Source organism: Salarias fasciatus, chromosome 18, assembly GCF_902148845.1.
Source record: "Salarias fasciatus chromosome 18, fSalaFa1.1, whole genome shotgun sequence".
NCBI lineage: Eukaryota > Metazoa > Chordata > Actinopteri > Blenniiformes > Blenniidae > Salarias > Salarias fasciatus.
This window is the reverse complement of record NC_043762.1, coordinates 18,626,644-18,648,820: the sequence shown is the minus strand read 5'-3', so window position 1 is coordinate 18,648,820 and position 22,177 is coordinate 18,626,644. Positions and strand designations below refer to the sequence as shown.

Genomic DNA, 22,177 nt, shown 5'->3' with positions numbered 1-22,177 from the left:
GAGCTCGAAATATCTTCAACCTTCCACCCACGACAGCCCTCCGTTCCTGAATTGTGTGTGAGAGCACTTTTGAACATCCGTTATGTCCTCTGTTTGTTGTGTGAGCGCACCGAAAAGACTGAACATTTTCAATGCGCTTGCAGGTGCGTGTGTGTGCGCGCGCGCGTGTGTGTGTCTGTGCCTGCAGAGCTATAGCAAGCTGACTCAGCCTTGACAGTGGCAATCGGAAACAGGAGACAAGGAGTTGGCTAACAACATAAGCCGGCAGCAAGGTCGGATGCACACACACGCACACACGCACACACGCACACACGCACACACGCACACACGCACACACACACACACACACACACACACACACACACACACACACACCCCTTTTTTGTCTTCACCTGCTGTAATGGAAATAACTGTATATCTAATCTTAAGCAGATCAGAGGATTTAATTGTTTCAAAGTGCCTCAAAGTCAGTCGACAGTTAATAAAAGAAAGCGGAGCAAAGGATGTATCTGCCAAAGTGTGCAATTAAACTGGCTTGTGGAGGGAGCGGGAGGAGGGGGGGGGGCATAAATATCAGCCTTTTCTGGACACTTCTGCCTTTCTACTCTGTCACTCTCTTTCACACACCACGGTGGACCAGCCCACTTCCTTACCAACCCCATCTCTCACAGCGCTGCCCGGACTTCCCACTGCAATTACTTATAAAACTTTTCAGGGCCGCCACACGTGGTCAGGTTTTTAAAGAGCTGCGTCCCCCTCCTCACGTGGTGCGGGGGGTATTGAGTCGTCACAGACCCCCTGAATGATCACCGAAAAATAAGGCGGCGTAGACAATAGCTCGTCTTGATGAATTCAATTCTTTCAGTACCCTGTACCGTTGTCCAGGCAGCTCCGGGCAAAACAATCGTTGCTTTGATAGTCCAAGAAAACCCACACTCACTCAGTTGCTCTTAGAAACTCCCTCTAACTACTTCCGAAATAGAATCTAAAGATGATATACATCAGAGCGGAACTTGGGATTCTGCACAGCTTTTCTTTTCCAAAGTCGTCCTCCTCCCAAAGTCTTCTCTCCTTCAGTGAGAGGTGATGTAAGGTGCACCGAACACAGGAGAAACATCAGCACGCTCACTTCCGTCGCCAATCAAAACAGACACACACACAAAAAAAAAAAAAGGAAAAAAAAAAAAAAAACAATATGACAGCTTGAACTGACCTGGTCTGCAGTGGAAGCAGCAATGGTGTTCGACTCGGACATGATTTGATGCTGTGACCCAGTGGTGCTTCTCTGCTGGCCACTGTAGACTCCTTCATTCACACCTTGCCTTTCAGTTCCGCAGCGAAAGAGGGGGGAGAAAACACAGTATACCCTCCCTTTTGCCCTGGCTTGATTAATGCCTGAATTACTTTCACCTCATTTCATCTGATGGAGCTCTGCTTCCTCTCCGCCTCTCTTGCTCATTCGGCATGGTAGCCCACTCTCTCCTGTCTCTCTCTCTCTCTCTCCCCCCTCCCTTCTTTCTGTGATTCCAGCTCTGCCTCCCCTCCATCCGTCCCTCCCTCCTTTTTTGCGCTCCTACTTTTTACTCACCCCTCCCTCTCTTTCTTCTCTCTCACTCTTATACTTTCTCTTTCTGTGCCCCTTTTCGGTCGTATTTCACCATTTCAGGAATATGCTCCCTCCCTCCTTTCCCTTTCTCCTCAACTCCCACCACCTCCCCGAAAAAAAAAAAAAAAAAAAAAAGACACAGGAGAGATCCACAGTCTTTTTCCTCTACCTCCACAATGAATGGCTCGTTGTCACTCCAGCACCTTGGCTGAATACAGAGCAAGTAAGCGGGAGAGAGGAGGACCCATGGCGGTGGCGGCGGCGGAGGGAACAGGGGGGCGCTGAACTTCTAGTTTAGCTGGCTGGAGTAAAGTGGGGGAGGTCTGGAGGACCCGTGGGCTTCGGCCAAAGCGCTCTCTCTCCCTCGCTGTTTCTCCCAACAGATTAAAGCAAGGAGACCAAAAAAAAAAAAAAAAAAAAAATAGAAAAAGAGAGAAAAAAGTGAGGAGCCCACAAGCGAGGAGCCCGCACGGCTTCCACCGGACTCCGCTGCCCCCTACTCCCCCCTTTCTCTCTCTCTCTCTCTCTTATTTCTTCCGTTTGTTTTCAGGGGCAGCTGCTGCAACACTGCAGACCACCAACAACTTCCCTTTCAGGAGTACTTGACTCCTCCAAATCCTCGTCCGTCTCTACATCCTGACATTGCCAATGCCCTCCACCCTCTGCCATGTCACAGCGACGGGCCAAAGCCCTCTTCTGCCGCCTCCCTTCCACGACATGTTCACAGACGTTACACCCTTTCAGATTTAAGCACTTCCCTCTGTTGTTGATGCGCACATTGTCGAGCCTGTTTGCCACCATATGGCTAATGGCAAACACACAACAAAAAAAATAGCAGAGACTCTCAGAGAGAGAAAAAAAAAAGGTAAAAAAAAAAAAAAAAGCGCTCTCAATAAGGGGCGTGATCGGGAAGATCAACAAAAACATCATTCACGCAGCGGTATGAGAGCGTGTCTTTCAACGAGTCACTCAACATCACTCCTCTGACTGGTTGTGGTGTGAGTAATGTCAAAAGTTGACAGTTAACTGGCACCCGGCCTAATGGGTGTTTGATAGCCGGGGACAATGGCCGCTGCCGCATGAGTGGAGGACCTCCAGTTATGTTCCGCACGAGACAAGCAGCGCAGACAGGATGTCATTCATTTGTCTGTCAATTGAGAGCGTTAGCATCTCACAGCGGACGCGATAAAAGAATCATTAGCATATGCCCGCCCTATTCAGTGTGCTGAGAGGAAGAACTGAGGCCAAAGACAACAAGAGCTCCTGACAAATACATGTGCATGTTGACATGTTTTAGAACAGGCACATTACTGTTGGAGAGGGGAGAGCGCCATTTTGCTTTTCCTGTTTGCAGCGCCACTTGTTTCACAATGTTAGTGATGATGTTTTTATAAACATCCCTTTCTAAAGAACAGTTTTACAAGTATAAATCTGTCATAAGATAAATTATTTACTAAATTTTACCTTGTTTTTTTTTTTTTTAATTAGCAAACTTCAGTGACTTGAGCCAAACAATTCATACTCGCATTTTGACGAATAAATAACAGTTTGTTGATTCAGCACCTGCACTTCTACATCTTTTGAGTGAGGGGAGAAACGGACGAGCCGGCAGGTTCGGCTGATGAGAAACAAAGGAGGAGGTCGGTCCACCTGTCTCCAAGGACCCACTCGGCGCCGGCGAGACGGAGAGGTGGGTGGGAGATTGGTGCTCGTCAAACACCCACTGCAGGTGGGCAGACAACTTGAACAAAAAAACTACTCATGTAGAACTCTCACAAGTATCTGATTCAATTAAATAAACTACTTATGCTGCAATGTTTGATTTGTTCTCCCCGTCTTTCAGCAGTACTTGTTTCTTCATCACTGTGATGAATGAAGTCCTGATGACAAGATCCAAACAAATGAGCCTCATCAAAAGGAGTGAAGCAGCTTTCAAGATATACTTTAACTTCATCAGAGCCGAAACTGCTCGGCTGTGGTCGCTTGTATTTTTCCCTGGTACGACCGTGACAATGATGAGAGTGAAATCGACACCTGCAGTCCAGCAAACCTGCTCAGTACAATCGCTCCATCATTCTCCAAAAAAATAAAAAATAAAAAAAGCAAGAGAAAGGTGCCGAAATGATTCCTCTGCTGGTAATTATTGCTGTGGCTGTGGCTTCCTTTGCAGTAGTTATCACCACATGGCAAGCTGTGGGGTATATAATTAAAAGACAATACAGCCTGACAGTTTACCACCCATTCCTCCACTGCTGGGGTGGTTCTTCCACTGGGTAAAATCTCACACACAAAAAAAAAAGAAGCCTGAACTATAAATCTACTTGTACATCTGAGGCACCTACAGCGTGACTGCCCCGCACTGTGACGCACAAGTATAAATCTGGCTTAATACAACACGTAGGACACAGTGTGAGTTGAGAGAATTTACTTGTAAAAAGCCTTGCTGCTCTTTTGTAAGACGCCTGTTTTTCAGAACAGGCTTGTTGTGCTGCTGTAGCTGGAATGGTGTTGAGCCGGTGCTCTGAGTCTGAGCCACGAGCGCATACAGTATACGCTGCTTTGAGGGACACTGCTGGGAGTATATAGGCTCGTGCGTGTTTGTGGCATTTCTGCGGCACAGTTACTCTCAAAGCTTCTGAGCGTAAACAGTTATGCAGCGTAAGGCTGCAGAAACAAGTGCTCGTATCTTAAAGGGGTTATTCTAGTGCTACGATTCAGTACGACAATGCTCTGAGTGCGTGTGTGTGTGTCTGTGTGTGTGTGTGTGTGCTTGTGTATGTGTGTATTTGACAAACTCTGGTAGATCATTAGTTCCTCCACAGGGATCCTGCCACTTTCTATGAGCATCGCCTCAGGAGGGTCTGTTGGCCTCAGATTGGGTCAAACCTAAAGAAATCCTTAACAAGTGCACCCACCCACACATACGCTCGTGCACTTAAATACACTTTAATCATGCAGGCACTCGGCTTTGATTCAATCATAAAAACTCAGTATGAATTTAGCAGAAACAAAGGATCCTAAAATAATTGCTTGTTGTGGCTGCAGCGGGTCATTTGCAGAGAGGAAGTGGGGGTTCTTTCAGTTACTAATTGCCCTATTATGCTTGGTTATTTAACCCCAATCAGAAAAGCACATATGCTGATTATAACAGCAAGTTGTTGAATTTATATCAAAATGTCTTTCAATCAAACAACCTGGATGGCGAGGATAGCAAAGAAGAAAGGAGGATTTCACCAAATAATCAAATACGTGAAACAATACAAGTCATTACAAGGAAAGAGCAGATTAATAAACATATTCAGAATCCAAGTTTCGGCCAGGAGAGCTACATGTGTATTGAAATAAGAAGTCATCATATGAGACAATGTGAGATTAATCCGCTCAAAATGTAGTTGATGCCTTTGGTGTCCTCGCTTTAACAGGAAACGTTGATGAACAAGAGCAGCGAGACGCACATCAAGGAGGGCAGAGAATAGTAACGCTGATAAGGTCAGAAAGGATTGTCTTTTTTTTTTTCCTCGAGGCTTTTCCGTGCACGTCCCAACACATGCCAACATCTATTACAGGTAACCCAAAGGCCACACACAGACGCTGATACTGAAACCCGCAACTGAACATGCAACACAAACTGACTCTTAACGCAGAGAAGGAAACAGAAAAATAGAATACCAAGGAGGTGTTTCTCTCATTCTCTTCCTCACTTTCATTTTAAGCTCCACTTCAGACAAACCAATACTCTCACCGAGGACTGTAACAAATACACAGTAATTTGAAGATTAGTGCAGCCTGGGTCTCACTTTTTCCTGAAAGCCAAATCACCCACACTTTAAAATCAAGTAGGTATTAAAATATACTTGTGGGTCTAATTTTAAGGTGTAATCTGAGGACAGGTTGGATTTTCATTTATGCAGAGAGACCGGAGGTTTTGTCAGATGTTAGATGTTTTATCATCAGGGAGCTGTGTTGTTTGAGTTCCTTTTCACTTCTTAACCAATTTAGTTTAGTTTATCAGAGAGAGTGAACACTTCTAACTTCCAAAAAAGGTATCTAAACACAAAGCAAATAGGGAGGTACAATATGGATTTCAGTTTCAGCCTGGAAATTACTACCACCACTCACTTTCTTGAGTGAGTAGTCTTGAGATGATTGATGTATTTATTTATAGGGGAGAGAAAGCTGAGCGCAACCAGGTTTGTTACAGTATTAAAAAAAAAAACTGACCGAAATCAACTCATTTTTCATTTCAGCTCAACAAAATGCTCAAAAGGTTATTTAAGCGTTAACTGGTTGGTGCATTTGCTTCCAACGGTTCTGATTCTATGTGCATGGCGAGCTAACAGCTGTTCACAGCTGTCCCCAGGACGTTGGTACAAGGTAAACAGTGTTGCTCATCCTCATATCGGAGGCTGCAGCAGGATGGCATCAAATGCTGCTGCTCACCCACTGCTTACACTCACACTGATGCACTGGTCAAATCTTGGAAAACAGGGTGATTGTTACTCCTTTTTTTAAAGCTTTTTTCTTTATTTTGACATATCTGCTGGTGAACAAAAAAAGTCTTATTTTGCCTGTAAAACTGCTGCATTGTACTGCATAGTAAAATTGACCAATGTGGCTTTTGGAAAAATGTGCTTTATTACTGTGAGCTGTATTTTTGTAGCTAAACAGAGTGGAAACTCTTCCTAAGAAGAGAGACGCAACCGTTAAATAAACACGTCATAAAATTAAATAAAGGAATATAAATCGTATGTTAGCCCAAGAACTTGCAGATGCTGCATCAGGAGCTTCAGTAAGTAAGTTGTCGATGAAAACATTTAAAGACTTCAGGATCTGCAGGTCAGATCAAGCGTGAAACTGTTTTGAGCCTTTAAAGGTGAAATGAGCATTTGCGTCTTTCTGAAAATTAAGAACAAAGTGTGATTTTGACACAATAAATCTGACGGTTGGCGGAAAAAAGACAACATTAAGGTTGGAAAAACAACAACAACAGAAAACTGCATCACTCAAACATGATACTAGAAGTGAAGAGGAAAATAATCTTTTCTCATTTTTGAATTCAATCCATTTCATCCACACCCTGATGTTTTCCTCTCCTTTTTCAAAGCGCTCTTATCTGCACTGACAAATACATTCAAATATCACTGCATAATTATGCCAGATAAATGTCTTTCAGGGGCTGAGAGAGCTTTGTGATCCTAAAGGCCAAAAAAACACAATTAATATTCAGTGAAAAGTTACAAAAGGGTGTAACTGCAAACAATGCTGTTTTAATGACGCGAGTCGGTGTTAAAACAAGCTCCTCGCCGTCTGAACATGACGCCTGTGGCTGTCAGTCCGTCCGTCAGTCTAAATGTTCTCGTTCCCCGTCCGTCCAGACAAACCGAAAGAAGAAGGAATTATTTTCAACTACTTGGATTCATCTTCCAACTGCGGTTTAATCCTGTGAATTTAAGGACTTCTACACAACAAACCGAAACAACGGCATCAAGCAAGCAAATATTGGCTTTTTACGAAAAACCTCCAAGCCAGTCCAAACTACATAACAGTTAAACAAACATGTATCTTGTGCAACTTATGGAGCGCTTTGAAGTGAATACATACGTACACACACACACACACACATACATACATTTCCAACCACTGGCGACATATACAAGAAAAGAGCAAACAGTAAAGCCGAGGTCAAGTAAACACATCTCACCCTAAAACATCACAGCCGGTGGCCAAAGGTTGGGCCGACAGCGGCGCCAAAGCTGACCTAAACACTGACGCAATGAGTCCTGTAAATGATCCTCGCCGCTGTGCTGAACTGCAACGCACGCCGTCAGCATCCTCCTGTTATCTGTACAGTTCAAATCAATTTGACTTTGAGGATGCAGAGAGACAGAAGTGTAAACCGGGTGCGCAGCCCGATTAAAGCAAGACGGCATCGGAACGAGTCAGAGGGATGAAATATGAGAAGGTGCGCTTGAGAAAAGCTCTGAAACAATTTCAGAACTCGTGCAAATATAAGCGAAATCTGCATTAATGTGTTGAAAACACTGAGTCATCCATGCGATGGCTGTGGGTCTCGCTGTATGCGCTGTATCTGTTTTGAGTTTACCTCAGGCAGTGGTTTTCAAGGTGTGGGCTGTTTAGGCTCTCAGGGACACACAACAACAAAATGGACTGGAAAAAACAACAGTAACAACTCCTATCAGTTACTATTGTGTAACGCACTGTGAGCCGATATAACAGACATTATAATGCATAATGTGATTATGATGCATAAATTGGCACAACATCTGACAACTTATAAAAAGATTAGTGAAGTCATTGTGTGATAAACCCATCATTCATGTTTTATGCCTCCATGGCAACCTTGGAATCAGGAATCCGTGGTTATATTTATCAAATTATCATTTCCAGAGAAAGTCAAGTAACTTTATGACTTGAAAATCAAGCCGCCGGATTTGTGCAGATAAACATTTCAGATGCTTTAGGCACTAGAATTACAACCTACATCCCTAAACACTGATGAGACACCAGGGTGCGGTTTGTTGTGGTGGTTGCCGGTGATATTCCCCCTCTGGTGTACAAACTCCACTCTCCTGCTAAATTATTTTCTAACTGCAGGGCAGATCAAAATGTTCAGACGACTACGATTCAGGGAAAATGCAAACAGATGTATTTTATAATCGAAGTAAAGTGGCGCTGCAAACTGTCATGCAATGATAGCAACATTTCATCTATCCGAGTAATAGGAGCTGATGCAGTTTATCCGGTTCAAGGCCACAGGGCACTCGGGCCAACCCTCAGTGATTGCAGGTGATGGGACGGTTCACCAGTCGATCACAGGACAGCAACTCTAAATTTACACATTGCACCTATTCAGTCACATGTTAAGGATTTCTATGCTACATGCTGGAATTCCAGCTGCTTGTTTTATTACATTTGTTTAGTATCATGAAAATAAACATGTAAAAACATCAAATAAAATAAAACATTTCCCAAAAACAGAAATAAAGGATGCGAGGAATACATCTACCCTCCTCTGCTGTCACAGCTTATTGCATCCCGACCGCGGTAGCAGCAGCCTGAATTTCGTTTCACTGTTCTACAGCACCATCTCTGATAAATGAGAACTGGAAGGCTCCATGAAGAGAGAGCAAGGAAAAAAAAAAGCGTGAATGGTTTCATCCTGGAGATTCATATTGATTGGAGAGGGGGCAAAGAATTTCACGAGGATCATCTTTCAACACTTAAAATCCGCAGTGTAAGTGAATAAACACGTCTTGATAAAAGGATAAAAAAAATTAAAAGGTGCATGCCTCACAGCGCGACGTCTCGCCCTTGAATATCCATGGATCAACCTGCTTTTATAGTCGGCGGCTGATCTCACGGGGAGCCGGCCGTCATGTCCGGGCTCATTACATCCTCTGCGATCTATATATCTGTCCCTTACAGCAATTAGGTTAATATGTCTTCACCTCTCGTTAGCTCAGCATGCCTGTGATGGGACGTCTGACTGTGAAAGAGGCCTTGAACTGAAGGGAGCATCGATAAGCTGGACTTTTTTTCTTCCCTCCCAAGTAGTTCATGTGAGGAAAAGCTGAGCGAGCGGAGGGCAGAGCAGGCGTGAGAGAAGATGGGAGGAAATAAGTGAAGGGAAGAGCAGCGCAGAGAGAACTTCACAGGACTGAAGTTCACAATAGGACAAGCACCACAGGAGCCACCGAGAAGAAGAAAAGGGAGGGAATACACACGCATACAAGGGAAAAAAAAAACAGTTTTGCAACAGCAGTTCAGCTTTGTCCAGAGCAACAAAAGGACAAAGTGTGTTGAAGCGCAGTTGGAGGGAAAATCAACCTCTTTTATCCAGCCCAACACAGCTCGCTCTTTAATTGGAAGCGGGGAAAGAAAGTGTGTTTTGGGGAAGTAAAAAAAGAACGAAAGGGAAAAAAACATCAGCTGCAGAGGAATGGAAAAACAGAAGCTAAACGGAGTGATAAAAAGAAACCACGGACAGACGGCAAATGGGATAATCAACAAAATTAAAATGAGAGTGATGTTTGGCCAGCTGACCTGAAATGTACACGACCTGGTGTGGCCAGATTCTCCACACAACACAAGGAAAGGACGGAAGCAGCAATTTATATATATGATACTAATAGAGAGAGAGAGCATAGAGACATTTGAAACGCTTGGTTTAACCTGAAGTTTCAGTGATCATCCCCGCCCCCCCCATCCCTCACTGCTTTGGCTGGGAGGGCCCCAGCTGTTCGGTCTGTATAAATAGCGTGAGGCTTCGGCTCGGACCCCCGGGGAGAACGGGGCTCATCGGAGAGAAGGCATGGGAACGAATCGGGCCGGAAAAAGCACACAACATACACATTTTGACAAACATATGGGACCATTGCTGGGGATGAAAGTGAGGAACATGTGAGTGAAGTTGGCCTCACGTGGCCGGAGTCACTGTCCCGCTTCAAATGCGACAGGAGAGGGAGGGCGGAAAATGGAGAACAGAAGAGAAATGTGATTCGTCATTTCAAAAAGGAAAGAAATATGTGTCCAACGTGTTTGTCTGTGAACAAAACAGCTCAGTGGAAACCTTCAAGACTTTTGTCGAAGTGTTGACCTGCTCTGACCTTTAGAGCCATTTTTACACTGACCTGGCAACCCGCTGATCACTCTGATTGAAAGCTGGACGGAACCGCCGACCCGGCTCAGTCACCTCATCGAAACATCGTCACGATGATATTACCGCTTCAGCGTTAGAGGGAGGGGCATCCACTGATCAGCTGGTCAGTTTCAGGTCCAGTTCACCTGACAGCCTCTTCAAGTGAAAACCCTTTGGCTGCATTTGTTGTACTTTGGGTGTCTGTGTACGACGGCTCAGCTTCCTGTCTCCATGTGAACAGAGAAAACTGAACTTTTAGGAAACGCACACGGGTACTGCAACTGTATTTAATAGGTCAACGCATATATGTCTGAAGGTCTACTAACTTCAGCTTTTCTTGCAGTTATTCGATAGTAAACTGGTCATTTTAGTACTCTTATAATAATAAAACAAGCTTTGGTTTGTTTTAAATACGGATGTGGACAAAATATATGGATAAAATGATATCAAACCTATAAAGTCTGATTTTTCTTCATTTGAATTTAAAGAAATCTGCACTGATTTCATTTTATTATTATTTTTTTTTAACTGATACCATGTTTCTATTTTTGTCCAGTAAAACTGCTCCAGCTTGGGCGCCGTTTAGTTTGAACACTATCAGAACTTATCTAAAATGTAGCTTTGATGATCACGTATACCAGGCCCATTGCGAGTGATGGTCAACAGTCAAGCTGTGACCACACCGGGAACTTTTTCCATTTCTTCCCCAGCAGAGCTGCACCTGGATTTGTCACGTTTGGCCAGAATCTCAACAATCCGAGAGCCAAAAATGTTACTTCATCAGACAGCTGTAACCAAAGACGTTACAGATCCTGTCCCTGAAAAAGGCTAAAGTACTGGAGGAAACCGACAGAAGAAGAAAAGTGATAAATAACAAGGGGAGGTGTGTAACTAAGCGAGGAGAGGGCTGCCCGGCCCTGAGAACAGCGGACCCCCCTTCGTCCCAGGCCTATAGCTGCCATTCAACACACACACACACACGTAGCCAAGGAGCAGGCTGGGTTCAAGCGCAACAAATTACCTGAATATGGTTCTGAAAAGGCCTTTGAAAAGAGTTCAATTGGAAACCGTTGAAAATGATAATAATACTAAAAGAAAGTGGGGGAGATTTAGGAGCTCTGTTGTAGACACAATGTCAGAGCCCTGTCCATAATTCCACTGACTTCAGAGGACGACAGAGAAGAGTGTAAAGTGCCCTCTTTCTGACTCGCTTGTCTTTTTTTGTGGAGTTTGGGGGGGGGGAGACCCATTAAGCCAGAAAAAGGAGAGAGGAAGAAAATCAGAAAACGAAATTTTCAGCCTGAGTGGTTTTTCCAAATGAAATCTAAAGGTCTGAAACACAATGGACTCTTTTTTTGGGGGGGCGTACGCGTGCACGCGTGCGCGCGTGCACGCGTGTGCATGTGTGAACATACACAGGAGGTTGGTTGGTGGTGGGTTACCTTTTCAAGAGTGCCCAGCAGTGGACGTGTTTGGCATTTGAGGCCCTTGTTTCTTAATTGTACGTTCGCCACAGTAGCTGCAGTTAAACATACGCTGGGCGATGGCCGTGCCCCCGTACCCACTTTTTCTTTTCCCCTTTTCATTCAGCTGGTCAGTTGGGGGTGGTGGATTGAAATCAAAAAACAGAAATCATGTCTGACTTTAGCCCCCCCTCTCCCCACACCTGCCCTCAGAGCTGCATCTTTCTCTCATTTGGTTCACATCTGCTTGTCGGCCGCTGGTCCCAGAGGCGGTCGGCACGGTTGCTGAGCACCGCCTTTAACTGGACCGACTGACTCTCGGCTCAATGTGCCTCTTACGTAAGTACGGAGAGAGAGAGAGAGAGAGAGAGAGAGAGAGAGAGGGAGGGACGAAGGAGCGGGGAGGGGAGGGGTCCACCTGTAGTAAGTGTGCATAAATGATGTGATGCACATGGCGACAAGACGCACAAGAAAAAAAATATGCATGCGACACTTAGAACATCACTACAAACTGATGAGCAGGGCAAGGAAGCTCCCAACTTTGAGATAAAATGTGTTGATACAGGCTTTGTGAGATTAAAATTAGATCCTTAATGGCAATATAAGATGCTACAAATGATAACAGAAGCAGAATGGATTTGGTGCAAGAGTGTGTGTGGATGTCTGTGTGTGTGTTTGCATTAGCATATGCAAATATGTACAATATGTCTTGATCTCAATCTAATGTGCGACCTAATTGCTTGTGTGTGTGTGTGTGTGTGTGTGTGTGTGTGTGTGTGTGTGTGTGTGTGTGTGTGTGTGTGTGTGTGTGTGTGAGTCCTGACCTCAGGGAGGCTGAGGCTGTAGGTTTCACTATTTCTTTCCGTTTAGTTTCCACTTCACAGCCTGCAGCACACATTAGCCGCACAACCCCCTGGGAAATGGCGCGCGCGCAAAAACACGAACACACTGAGCAACACGCCGATGTCTTGCATCCTCATACACACAACTGCGTTAGATAATTAGACTCACAAAATGACATTCCTGGTTTGATGGATTTATTATGTCAAAGTGTGATTTACTGAGTTTACTGAAGTGAACCAAATATTTTCCTTTTGTACTTTTCGAATAAGAGACACACAGTTGAGTTGTGTACTACTGTTCATGCTATTTTTATGGAGCAATGTTTTAATTTTGCCAGAAGGATGTGTCAAACTGTCAGAGCTTATTCAATCAAATCACGAAAACATAAGATTAGCAATCACCATGCAGCCGGTCAAAAGTGAAAACAATCCAAAAATACTGTGATTTTCTCAAACAGGAAAAAGAAAAAATTCCAAAATTTTATGTTTCAGTCTCTCAAAACTTTTGGAATTAAGGATTTAATCTTTAGAGGGGCCTTGTGGCGGTATAGTGGTTCATACATGTACCTCAAATCAATAAGCCTCCAGTTGAAGTCTGGATTTGGGGCTTTTCTTCTTGCTTGATTCCTGAACTCGTGTTAATTGGTCGACTCCCATCACAGAATAATTATCAAAAACTATATTTTCTCTATTTCTGTAAGTAAAATGCTCTCACATTTTAGTTGCAGTTTGTCAATGCTCTGCATTTCTTTGTGATTCAGAGAGTCAATGAGACATTTTCAGAGCAAAATGAAAGGCAGTTCAGTAGTTTATCAATGAGAACGAGAAGCCTGCTGGTTGAGACATTTCTGAGCAGAGTTTGCAGATTTTCCCTGTGGGGGTTTCTTTTGGGTTTTGCAGCTTCCTCATGCAATCTAAAGACAAGAGTGTTTAAACTATCCTCGAATAAAAAAACTCAAGCCTGCACTTGCACGGTTTGTTCAATAAAACCTGACTCTATACAGTATATTTGGGGCAATGTTTACGCTAATGTTCAAGATCTCTTGAAATATGCAGATGCAGATGGTAGTGTAACATAAACAAATACTGATAAAAATCATTTTGAAAGACTGTGCAAATCAATTTTGGAATGTTTTATTACAAAGTAGGAATAGCAGATACTGATACAGTATCAGTTTCTACAACTTCCCATACAAAGATAGGAAAGCACAAGATTTCTTTGACTATATTTAGAAAGAAAGTTGCAGGGAACTGAAGAGGATGTTGCATTACCTAATGATCAAATGTGCAAATAAGTGAACGTTTCTTTGAACTTCACAGAGCAGATCCTAATATCCTACCTTTTACCCAGAGTAACAGATGAAGTAGATCCCAGTCTAATGTGATTAAACTAACTAAAGGTAGTGCATGATAGATGGTAGATGGACATCCTATTAAAACATGCATGAGGAGAATCTCATGGATGACCTAAACGACTGCAACCATGTGATCGGCAGATAGATATTAGTGATTACTGGGAGCATAAAGTACATCCTTTTGTCCAAAGTTGGGAGGTATTCACAGTATACATGCTCATATAAATCACTAGAACTCCTCACAACACCATAATTACATTAATTTCCTCACGCTTCTCTGCATTTGGAAGCATAATTGTAGGTTTTTCTGGGAGTCATTTATTTCTTTCATATGCCATGTCATTTAAATGCATAAAAAAGTCTGAATATTGCATACAATTTAGTATTAGATGTATTTGCCCTGGTAAATTACAGGTATAGAAGAAAGTATGATGAAGTAACAGAACTGATAGGAATAACTGTACACATTTCTTACAATTCAACTGAAACAGAATTATTCAAAATGGGCTGATTCTGAATTTATAGAATATAAAAAACATACTTCTGCATCGTAAATGTCAAATATTGATGGTTCCCAGGAGATACGTTGGAGTATCTGACCTCAACAGGTTGTCTTTTTTGTTCCTGACAAAAAAGTTCAACTTTGATTAGAATTGCTAACAAACCCCCAGAAAACTCAGTTGCCGCAAGCAAACCGTGAGCAGCTTGCCAAAGTTCAACTTTGATCAGGAGCCAGTGCTTCGTGACCTCTTCCTCCATTTGGCTTCGCCGGTGATGGAGGGGCAGCTGTGGTCTACACAGTCAGACGCATGAATACGGCGTTCAGCGGGCAATCGAGCAAAATCTCGGTCCAACTCCTCCTCTTTCTCCTCCTCCTCCTCTCACATCTTTATACGTACATATAAAGAGCAGACATTTTAAAGACTATGAGTGTAAAAGACGTAGCTAAGGAGAAAAATCAAAGAGACAGCGATCCGTCCACCGAAAGCCTGTGCCAGCGCGCCATCTGCTCATCCGCTCGGTGGAAGTGAAGTCAAAGACAACGCGAGAAGATTGAGGAGATGGGGCTCCTTTTGACCGCCGTGAGCGAGCGGGGCAATTAAGTTTGGACAGAAAGAGTCGCGGCAGAAGGCTACCAGCAGAGCCAAGCGGTAGCAGGAAGCAAGCGCCTTGTGTGTCCCGAGATTTACAATGACGGGTCCATCCACCAACCATCTGGGCTGGTATAAATAAATGTAACCAGACAGCAAAAAAAAGAGCAGGGACTTGCAAAACTTAGGGGCACGCTGAGATAAACAGCAGAAAAAAATGTAACGATGGATAAACTGTGTTTATTCTCCGCTATGAAAGTGAAAAGATGGGCGAAGACAAAGGAGTGCGATGACAAAACAGCTGACGTGACAGTTGGCATAGGGTGAACAACTTCGACACACTAACTCCCTTTCACTCTGGTTGTTTATGTCGGTAACCCTGCAGCTGACATCGCTGACCACAACTGCTGGAGACAAGCGGAGAAGCGACCAATCGCGAGCGACGGGCAGTGAATGAGGGTGCTTTCGCTCGAGCTCGCAGTCACTACAAGAGCGGTACAGTCTGCCCTCAACATGAAGCCTGGATCGCTACGTTCATAGAAAACCCCAAAAAATAAATATATTTAAGAAGATTTTGAGTATTTTAGGTAAAAACATCTATTTTAATGACTGATTAAAAACTTTTTTTCTAAATAAAGAACTAAAAAGAGTGTGTATAGTAACTTTCAAATATTTTACTGGATGCCTTAACTTAGCCTATAAGCTGTTATCGACTCGGATACGTAACGGCCAATACATTACGTATCAGTACTGCAGCTGTTTATTCTACTTTTCCCCTGGAATCACCTGGCAGGGTCTGAGTGGCAGCTACAGAGTCTGTATCTTCACGGTGACCTCGCAGATCTATAAGCGCAGACTCACATTTGTATCTTCAACGAGTGATAATCTTTAATGACCTCTAACATTTTCTCTTTTTTCCGATTATCTCCATGACTGGCAATCTGTCACTGTGCATAAAACCTTATTGCAAAAAAAAAAAAAAAAGTTGTGAGAACAAAAATTAAGCCTCCAACTTCGAAGCACCTTCAAATATTTTGAGAGAGCGTGAGAGGAGCGAGCGGGCGAGACTGATAACGCCCCCCTCTTAAGTTCAGACAGTGTGTGTGCATTTTAACTTGGATATACATCTTGAAAGGGGAAAAAAAATGTAATCTGGGAGGAAAGCAAGGCTTCAAACAAGCGAGAATGTCAGAAGCGAGGTAGGGCTCAGAGTCTGTGTTTATCGGCGTCTCAAGATGGACTGAAGGAAGTGGACCGAAGAACTTGGACTGAAGGGGGAGAGAGAGGGAGAGAGAAAGAGATGGAGAGAGAAGTGACCTGACTGCCAATGACACCAAACCTCTATTTAAAGCTTTACCAGCCGCGCAGGCCCGACACTGACTGACAGATTTACCTCTTGGCCTCATCTCTTATCAGCAGTTCAAAAACAGTGAAAACATGTTTATTGTTCACGGCAATTGGGACAATCAGATTTTCGGTGAAAAGAAAACACGACGTGATGAAAGAGGAACTTCTATGACAGAAAATGAGAGCAAACTTTGGGGACTTAGTGGACTTCGGGGATAAAGTTTGCTCGATGACGATAAGGCGGCTTTTGGAGGGAATTACGGCCCTGCGCTCAAAACTCACAAGCAAACAACTGGGACAATTTTTCCCCCACCTCAAGTTGAGATCTTAAAATCATGTGTAGATGAGAAAAAAAAAAATTGCAAATAAAAATCCTGTTCTTTTGGAAAAAAAAAAAAAAAAAAAAAAAAAATAGAAACTAAAAGCTCAGGGAGTGTAGTGACATCAAACCACCTGCTCTTAAAGGGGGCTCAACTGGTGGTCCAGCAGCTGCATCCCCAGCGGTGCAGCGCAGCTGAAATGTGTTTGCATCTTTGTGTAACGCTGCTTTCAAAAGAGTGAGAGTGTGTGCATGTGCTCACTAAGCGAGAGGGGAACTTACCAGGATCCCAGCAAACTGCTTCTCTTCCATCCTTCAGGACCTTATCGGCAAAGATCCTCTGCCGCTCTGCTGCCTTCTGTCTGCCTCTGCTGCAGCTCTCTCTCTCTCTCTCTCTCTCTCTCTCTCGCTCGCTCTGTCACTCTGGGCTGGACTCGTCTGCCTCTCGCTATCAGAGTTTGAAGTTTTCTGAGGTGGCCGAGGTCCGCTGGAGCGTCTTCACCCCGCCGCGCCGCTCTCTCCGTCTCCGTCCCCCCTCTCGCCTCTCCCGCGTTGTTTGTGCGTGTAGCTGGAGTGGCGTCGCCGCTTTGTGTTAATTCTGCCCTAATCCAGAAACTTTTCTATGCTGTGAAAAGAACACGTGACAGGCAGAGAGGAGGGCTGGGGGGTGGAGGGGTGGAGGGGTGGAGAAGGAAAAGGGGGAGGCAAAGCAACACTTTTTAGTTACTTGTCCTCTTGGCCACATTCAAAACAGTTCTGCGCTCGTTGTACATGATCTGCTTCAAGGTTAAAAATAAAAACAAGCATCATGAATCATTCACGCTGGGAGCGTTGGCGACACCGAGGTGTGGAAATATGACTTCTGAGAAAAATACTCTGAATGGACACAGGGACAGAATTGAGAAGACATGTAGTAAGAGATTTGCATTTTGTAGCAAAGCAGCTGCCATAACAAAGTGGCCTTTTGTGTAAAGAGATTAACTGTTAGGGAAACGTTTAGACTGCCCATTGACTACCGCTGTAGGAAAGCCAAACTGGGAAAAGCACACTCTGTCTGGAGTTGGAAGAAAGTGGTTGAAAATACTTCTGAGTTAAGACTTTTGAAATGCTCATCAAAAAAGATTACTAGATAGAGTATTTTTTTTAATTCAACTAGTTGGACTTTAAAAACGTTACCAATATATCCACCATACTATTGTTATTAAGAGACTGTTATTAGATCTGCAACTGTTTTTTCACCATTTCATGAAATGGGTCTTGAAAAAAGACAAACTGACTGATGTTCGTCTGAAAACAATCTAAGAAGCTTTAAGTACATATATTAAAAAAGCAGCATAAAATCATAAAAGAGAGCATATTTTGTCTTTTTCACAAACAAAATCAAAGTTACCAATAGCTGTTCATCCTGTGGAGATTTGCGTGAGTCAGATTCATAATGTCTGCAGCATGCCTCCTTTTATTTGACTCCTTCAGTGAATATAAATAAAAACTCTAAACAGTGCACTGAAAGCACTTTGGCTAAAAGGAGAGAAAATGTTGCCAAATATAGCCTCCATTCAGTGTTGCACACACATAAAAAAAAAAAACAACGCGTGCACGGCACACACTTCTCCCGTCACATGTACGGCAGCCGGCAGGGACTCGAAAACGCCCCGGGGCATCCGGCGCACAGAGCGCACTGATGAAACGATGACGAGAAACAAAAAACAAAGTAAAAAAGTGAGTAATTCCGTAATGTAATGTCTAAAGAAGAACATCCACACACACAAAAAGAAAAAAAAAAAAAAAAAAAAAAAAAAAAAATCGGTGATTTGGCTCTCTCCTACCAGGTGACACCTTTATAAAATCAGTTGCAATGTAGCTGATACTTTCTTAATAACTTTTACAGCGAGTTCTGCACAAATTTTGGACAACAACTTAATGGTTAACTAGTAATTATCAGAGGTAATATATAAAAAGTATTTTTAGCTAAAAACTACCCACAGGCTAAAATGCTCATGTCAGCTTTCATTATGGTATTAAAATAAGTCAAATTATGAAGTGAAAAAAAACAAAAAAGTTGTATACAAATACAGACTAACAAATCTAGTTGCCAACATGAGCAAAACCGGCAATGAAAAAAAAAATCCTTTGCAAAAAAATTGGTTCAGTCAAATGGGTACAGTTACATATCAGAGTTATAAAGCAGCAAGTTTTACAGTTTTTTCTGTGTGAGATCCGTCAACGTCACGGGAAAACGTCTGTAATGAAACGACAATGGCCAAGGAACAGTGAGTAAATATGCTGGCATAATCTTGTGAGCAGGGATATGAAAATTCATTTACAGTGGAGGGGTCTGCGTCTATTCTTGAATTTGGTGGTGAAGGAAGTACAGAATCATCTATAAGAAGTAGGGCTGAACGATATGGGCAAAATTTCATATCTCGATATCCATGCCAGATATCTCGATATCGATACAATATATTACAATGGATTCAGCGAAAGTTAAGCGTTTTTCAGAAAAATAAAAACATCATTATACAAAAGGATGTAAAAAAAAATGCAGTTTTATTTATGAGAACTCACTGCCACTACCACCAAACTCGTTTGTGCAGATTCTGCAGCCGCCCTCTGCCATCAGCTGTCAACCAGTAAACGAGGTTTGTGGTTGGCTGGCCTTACCTGTGCATGGGCGAGCTTACATGCAGGGCAAGCAGGGGAAATTTTGATATCGCTGATTTTGAGAAACTAATGTCCTGAATGTTCATATTCCGATATCGATATGATAACGATATATCGTTCAGCCCTAATAAGAAGCATCTCGAGGGTGATCGTAGACTCTTTTCTTACCGTGTTTTACAGTGGCTTCGTTCTGCAGGCCAGAAATTGAAACATTAGAAAACTGGCTATCAAAACCTTTCAATATTCAAAATGTTTCATTCGGTCCAACCGTTTGGAAAATGAGAAGTCACAAGTTTTGCATGTCCACTTCATTTTTTTGAAAGGTTGCACAACCAAAATACTTCTTATTTAATTTAGGACAATCGGTTATATTCTCAGATTGTGACCATGTGTCTGGTGTTCACAGCTTGCATTAACCTGCATCTCGGGTGATCATGTCACAAGTAGTGAGCCCAAAAGACAAGTGTGAATAGGACGCATCTGACCTGCTTTGTAGTGAGACTGATCGTGCATAGCAGGAAAATACGTCGTGCATATGTAAACGTCGTCAGTGCGCACCGTGTTTCCATATCAAAGAATACAGTATTTCCAACTTTCCAAAGAAACTATAGAAAAGAATATGACGCCTGTGGGCTTGGGGTCTGCAGAGACGCAGTGTCTTATAGTAAAACCTCCGCAGATTTCAAAACCATTATTATCATTATTAAACACACAATGGAGGGGATAAGCATCACATCAACATCAAATGACAAAAGACAAATGAAGACAGAACTAAAACATGCAAGGGGTCATGAGTAAAGATTAAGGATCTCTGTTGAAAATTAGGATCTTTGAGAGATCCTTAGTCTTCATCAGTCCTCAGCTTTGCAGGCTTTTGGTCGTAGTGGGTGTTCCACACTCCTGTGACAATTACTATTGAAAAAACACAAAACTCCAGGTCCAAACATTTAAGCAGGACCTTAACTCATTCCACATGGGCATGGGAAATGAGCCTGATACTAAAATGTGCTGCATTAAGATGCAAGTGCAAAGACTGAATGAGCTGAGGAGTCTACTGGGTATGGTCAGCCAGATGTGAAGCTTCATCCTACAGCTGGCTGAGAGAGATAAACCACTGCAAGATCTTCTGTCTAAGAAGTGTTGAGTCCATCATGACCAAGAAGATGCACTTAAAGAAGCTCTGGTAGCAGTCACTTACAGGGAGGTGGACGTTTCAGTACATGCCAATGGCCTTGGCAGTGTTGTCATGCATCCAGCTGTGGGAGGATGCATGAAAGCCGCCTACTAATGTATCAAGGTCTCTCACGTCAACGGAACAGAGACATGCACAGGTGAAGAAGGAAGTGCTGGGACTGACCTGGGTCTGTGAGGGATTCCAAACTTTTCCTGTCAGCAAGCAGTTTGTTAGAAACTGACCACAGGCCACTGCTAAGTCTCCTGGGATCACAAGCCCTACCGACACGCATATGGCGATTTTGCATACAATGGATACAGTATTCCTACTCCATCCAACATGTGCCAGGGAATAGTCTGTGGGTGTCTAACATGCTGTCAAGAGCTCCAGTTCAGCAGAGTGAAACACAGGAAGAGAAGGATTTCCTACAGGACTCAAACTACCCCGACAGAATGTGGCATACTAGAAAACAAGCCCTACCTGAATAGTACCTTATGCATGCAAACTATGCATCTAGGTATGTAGCGATTGCACAGATTACACCCTGTATATCAACGGACATCACTGTCCACTTGAAATCCATCGTTGCTCAACATGGCATTCCAGAGAGTCTGAAAATAACTGACAATGGGGCCAGGTCTTGGGGATCATTTTTTTTCTGCATCCACAGAGGCATACACTCTCCGGCACATCACAAGCAGCATAAACTTTCCACAGAGCAACCGTGAAGCAGAACACACAGTCAAGACAGATCTACTTCAGCTCTCGGGGCTTACAGAGCAACACCACTTCCACACGGGTGCAGTCCTACTCAATTTGTAATGGGATGGCATGGCATCATTACCTGCATTGCTTGATCCCGCCCTGTTTAAACCATGAAGCTGTGATTTCCACTCCACGTTCCAATCTAGTGGATGCACCACATGAGACAGTGAGGTGTAACTGCTAATACCAGGGATGCAAACAATTAATCGATTATCGATTAACTGTTGGTAAGAAATTACTCGATTAAAATAAATTACTTGCAATTAATTGCGTATTGAACCTGTAATTCCCCGCAAGCCCGCACGAGGGCGCGCTTGACGCCAGACGTCCTTGACACACACGCGGGAACACAGAAGAAGCCGGCGCCTGACAACAACAAGACGCAGTAAGCTGGCAGGATGAAGGCGCAGACGGAGTTCGGTACTGAACCACTTTAAGTTGGTTCATGACGACAAAGATGTCAAACGCACAATCTGTGGAAGTATTTTGAAGTACAACTCCTCCACAACTTCGCTAAATTATCACCGCAATACGTGACATTTAGCCGTGCTGCGAGGAGCGAGGAGCTCTCAGCCTTCAGTCACCGCAGCTTTGGGACGACGAGTGACTCCAGGAAGGCAGAGGGCATTACCGTTACTGCAGACATGCTGCCAATACATGTCTCTGAGGGACAGAGATTTAGAGAGGTAAGAAAGTGCTCATATTTTTAAACAAAAATAGATAAGTCTCACATTTTGCAATGAGGACCACCATGGCATGGATGTTTTAGTTTTGTTTATGGGCACATCCGTTACTCCCAGGATGTTTTTAGCTGTTTACAGGCAGCCTGTGTTTTAATGTAAAGTAGGATTATAAATGGTGCTAATAGTCCAATTGTGACTTAATTTCTTTTCAG

General features: G+C 43.3%; 1 protein-coding gene across 2 annotated transcripts in view; it reads right to left on the bottom strand.

Annotated features, from left to right (window-relative positions):
* The window catches only part of slc6a9 (solute carrier family 6 member 9), a 64,829-nt gene that overhangs the window by 29,445 nt on the left and 13,207 nt on the right, over positions 1 to 22,177 (bottom strand). Inside the window, exon 2 of one of the 2 annotated variants that reach the window (XM_030114207.1) lies at positions 16,965 to 17,342. In XM_030114207.1, the coding sequence (XP_029970067.1) occupies positions 16,965 to 16,994 (30 nt within the window). In that variant the 5' untranslated portion in view covers positions 16,995 to 17,342. Of the gene's footprint in view, positions 1 to 1,213; positions 1,560 to 16,964; positions 17,343 to 22,177 lie in introns of those variants that run through there. The other variant, XM_030114206.1, reaches the window with a different exon arrangement.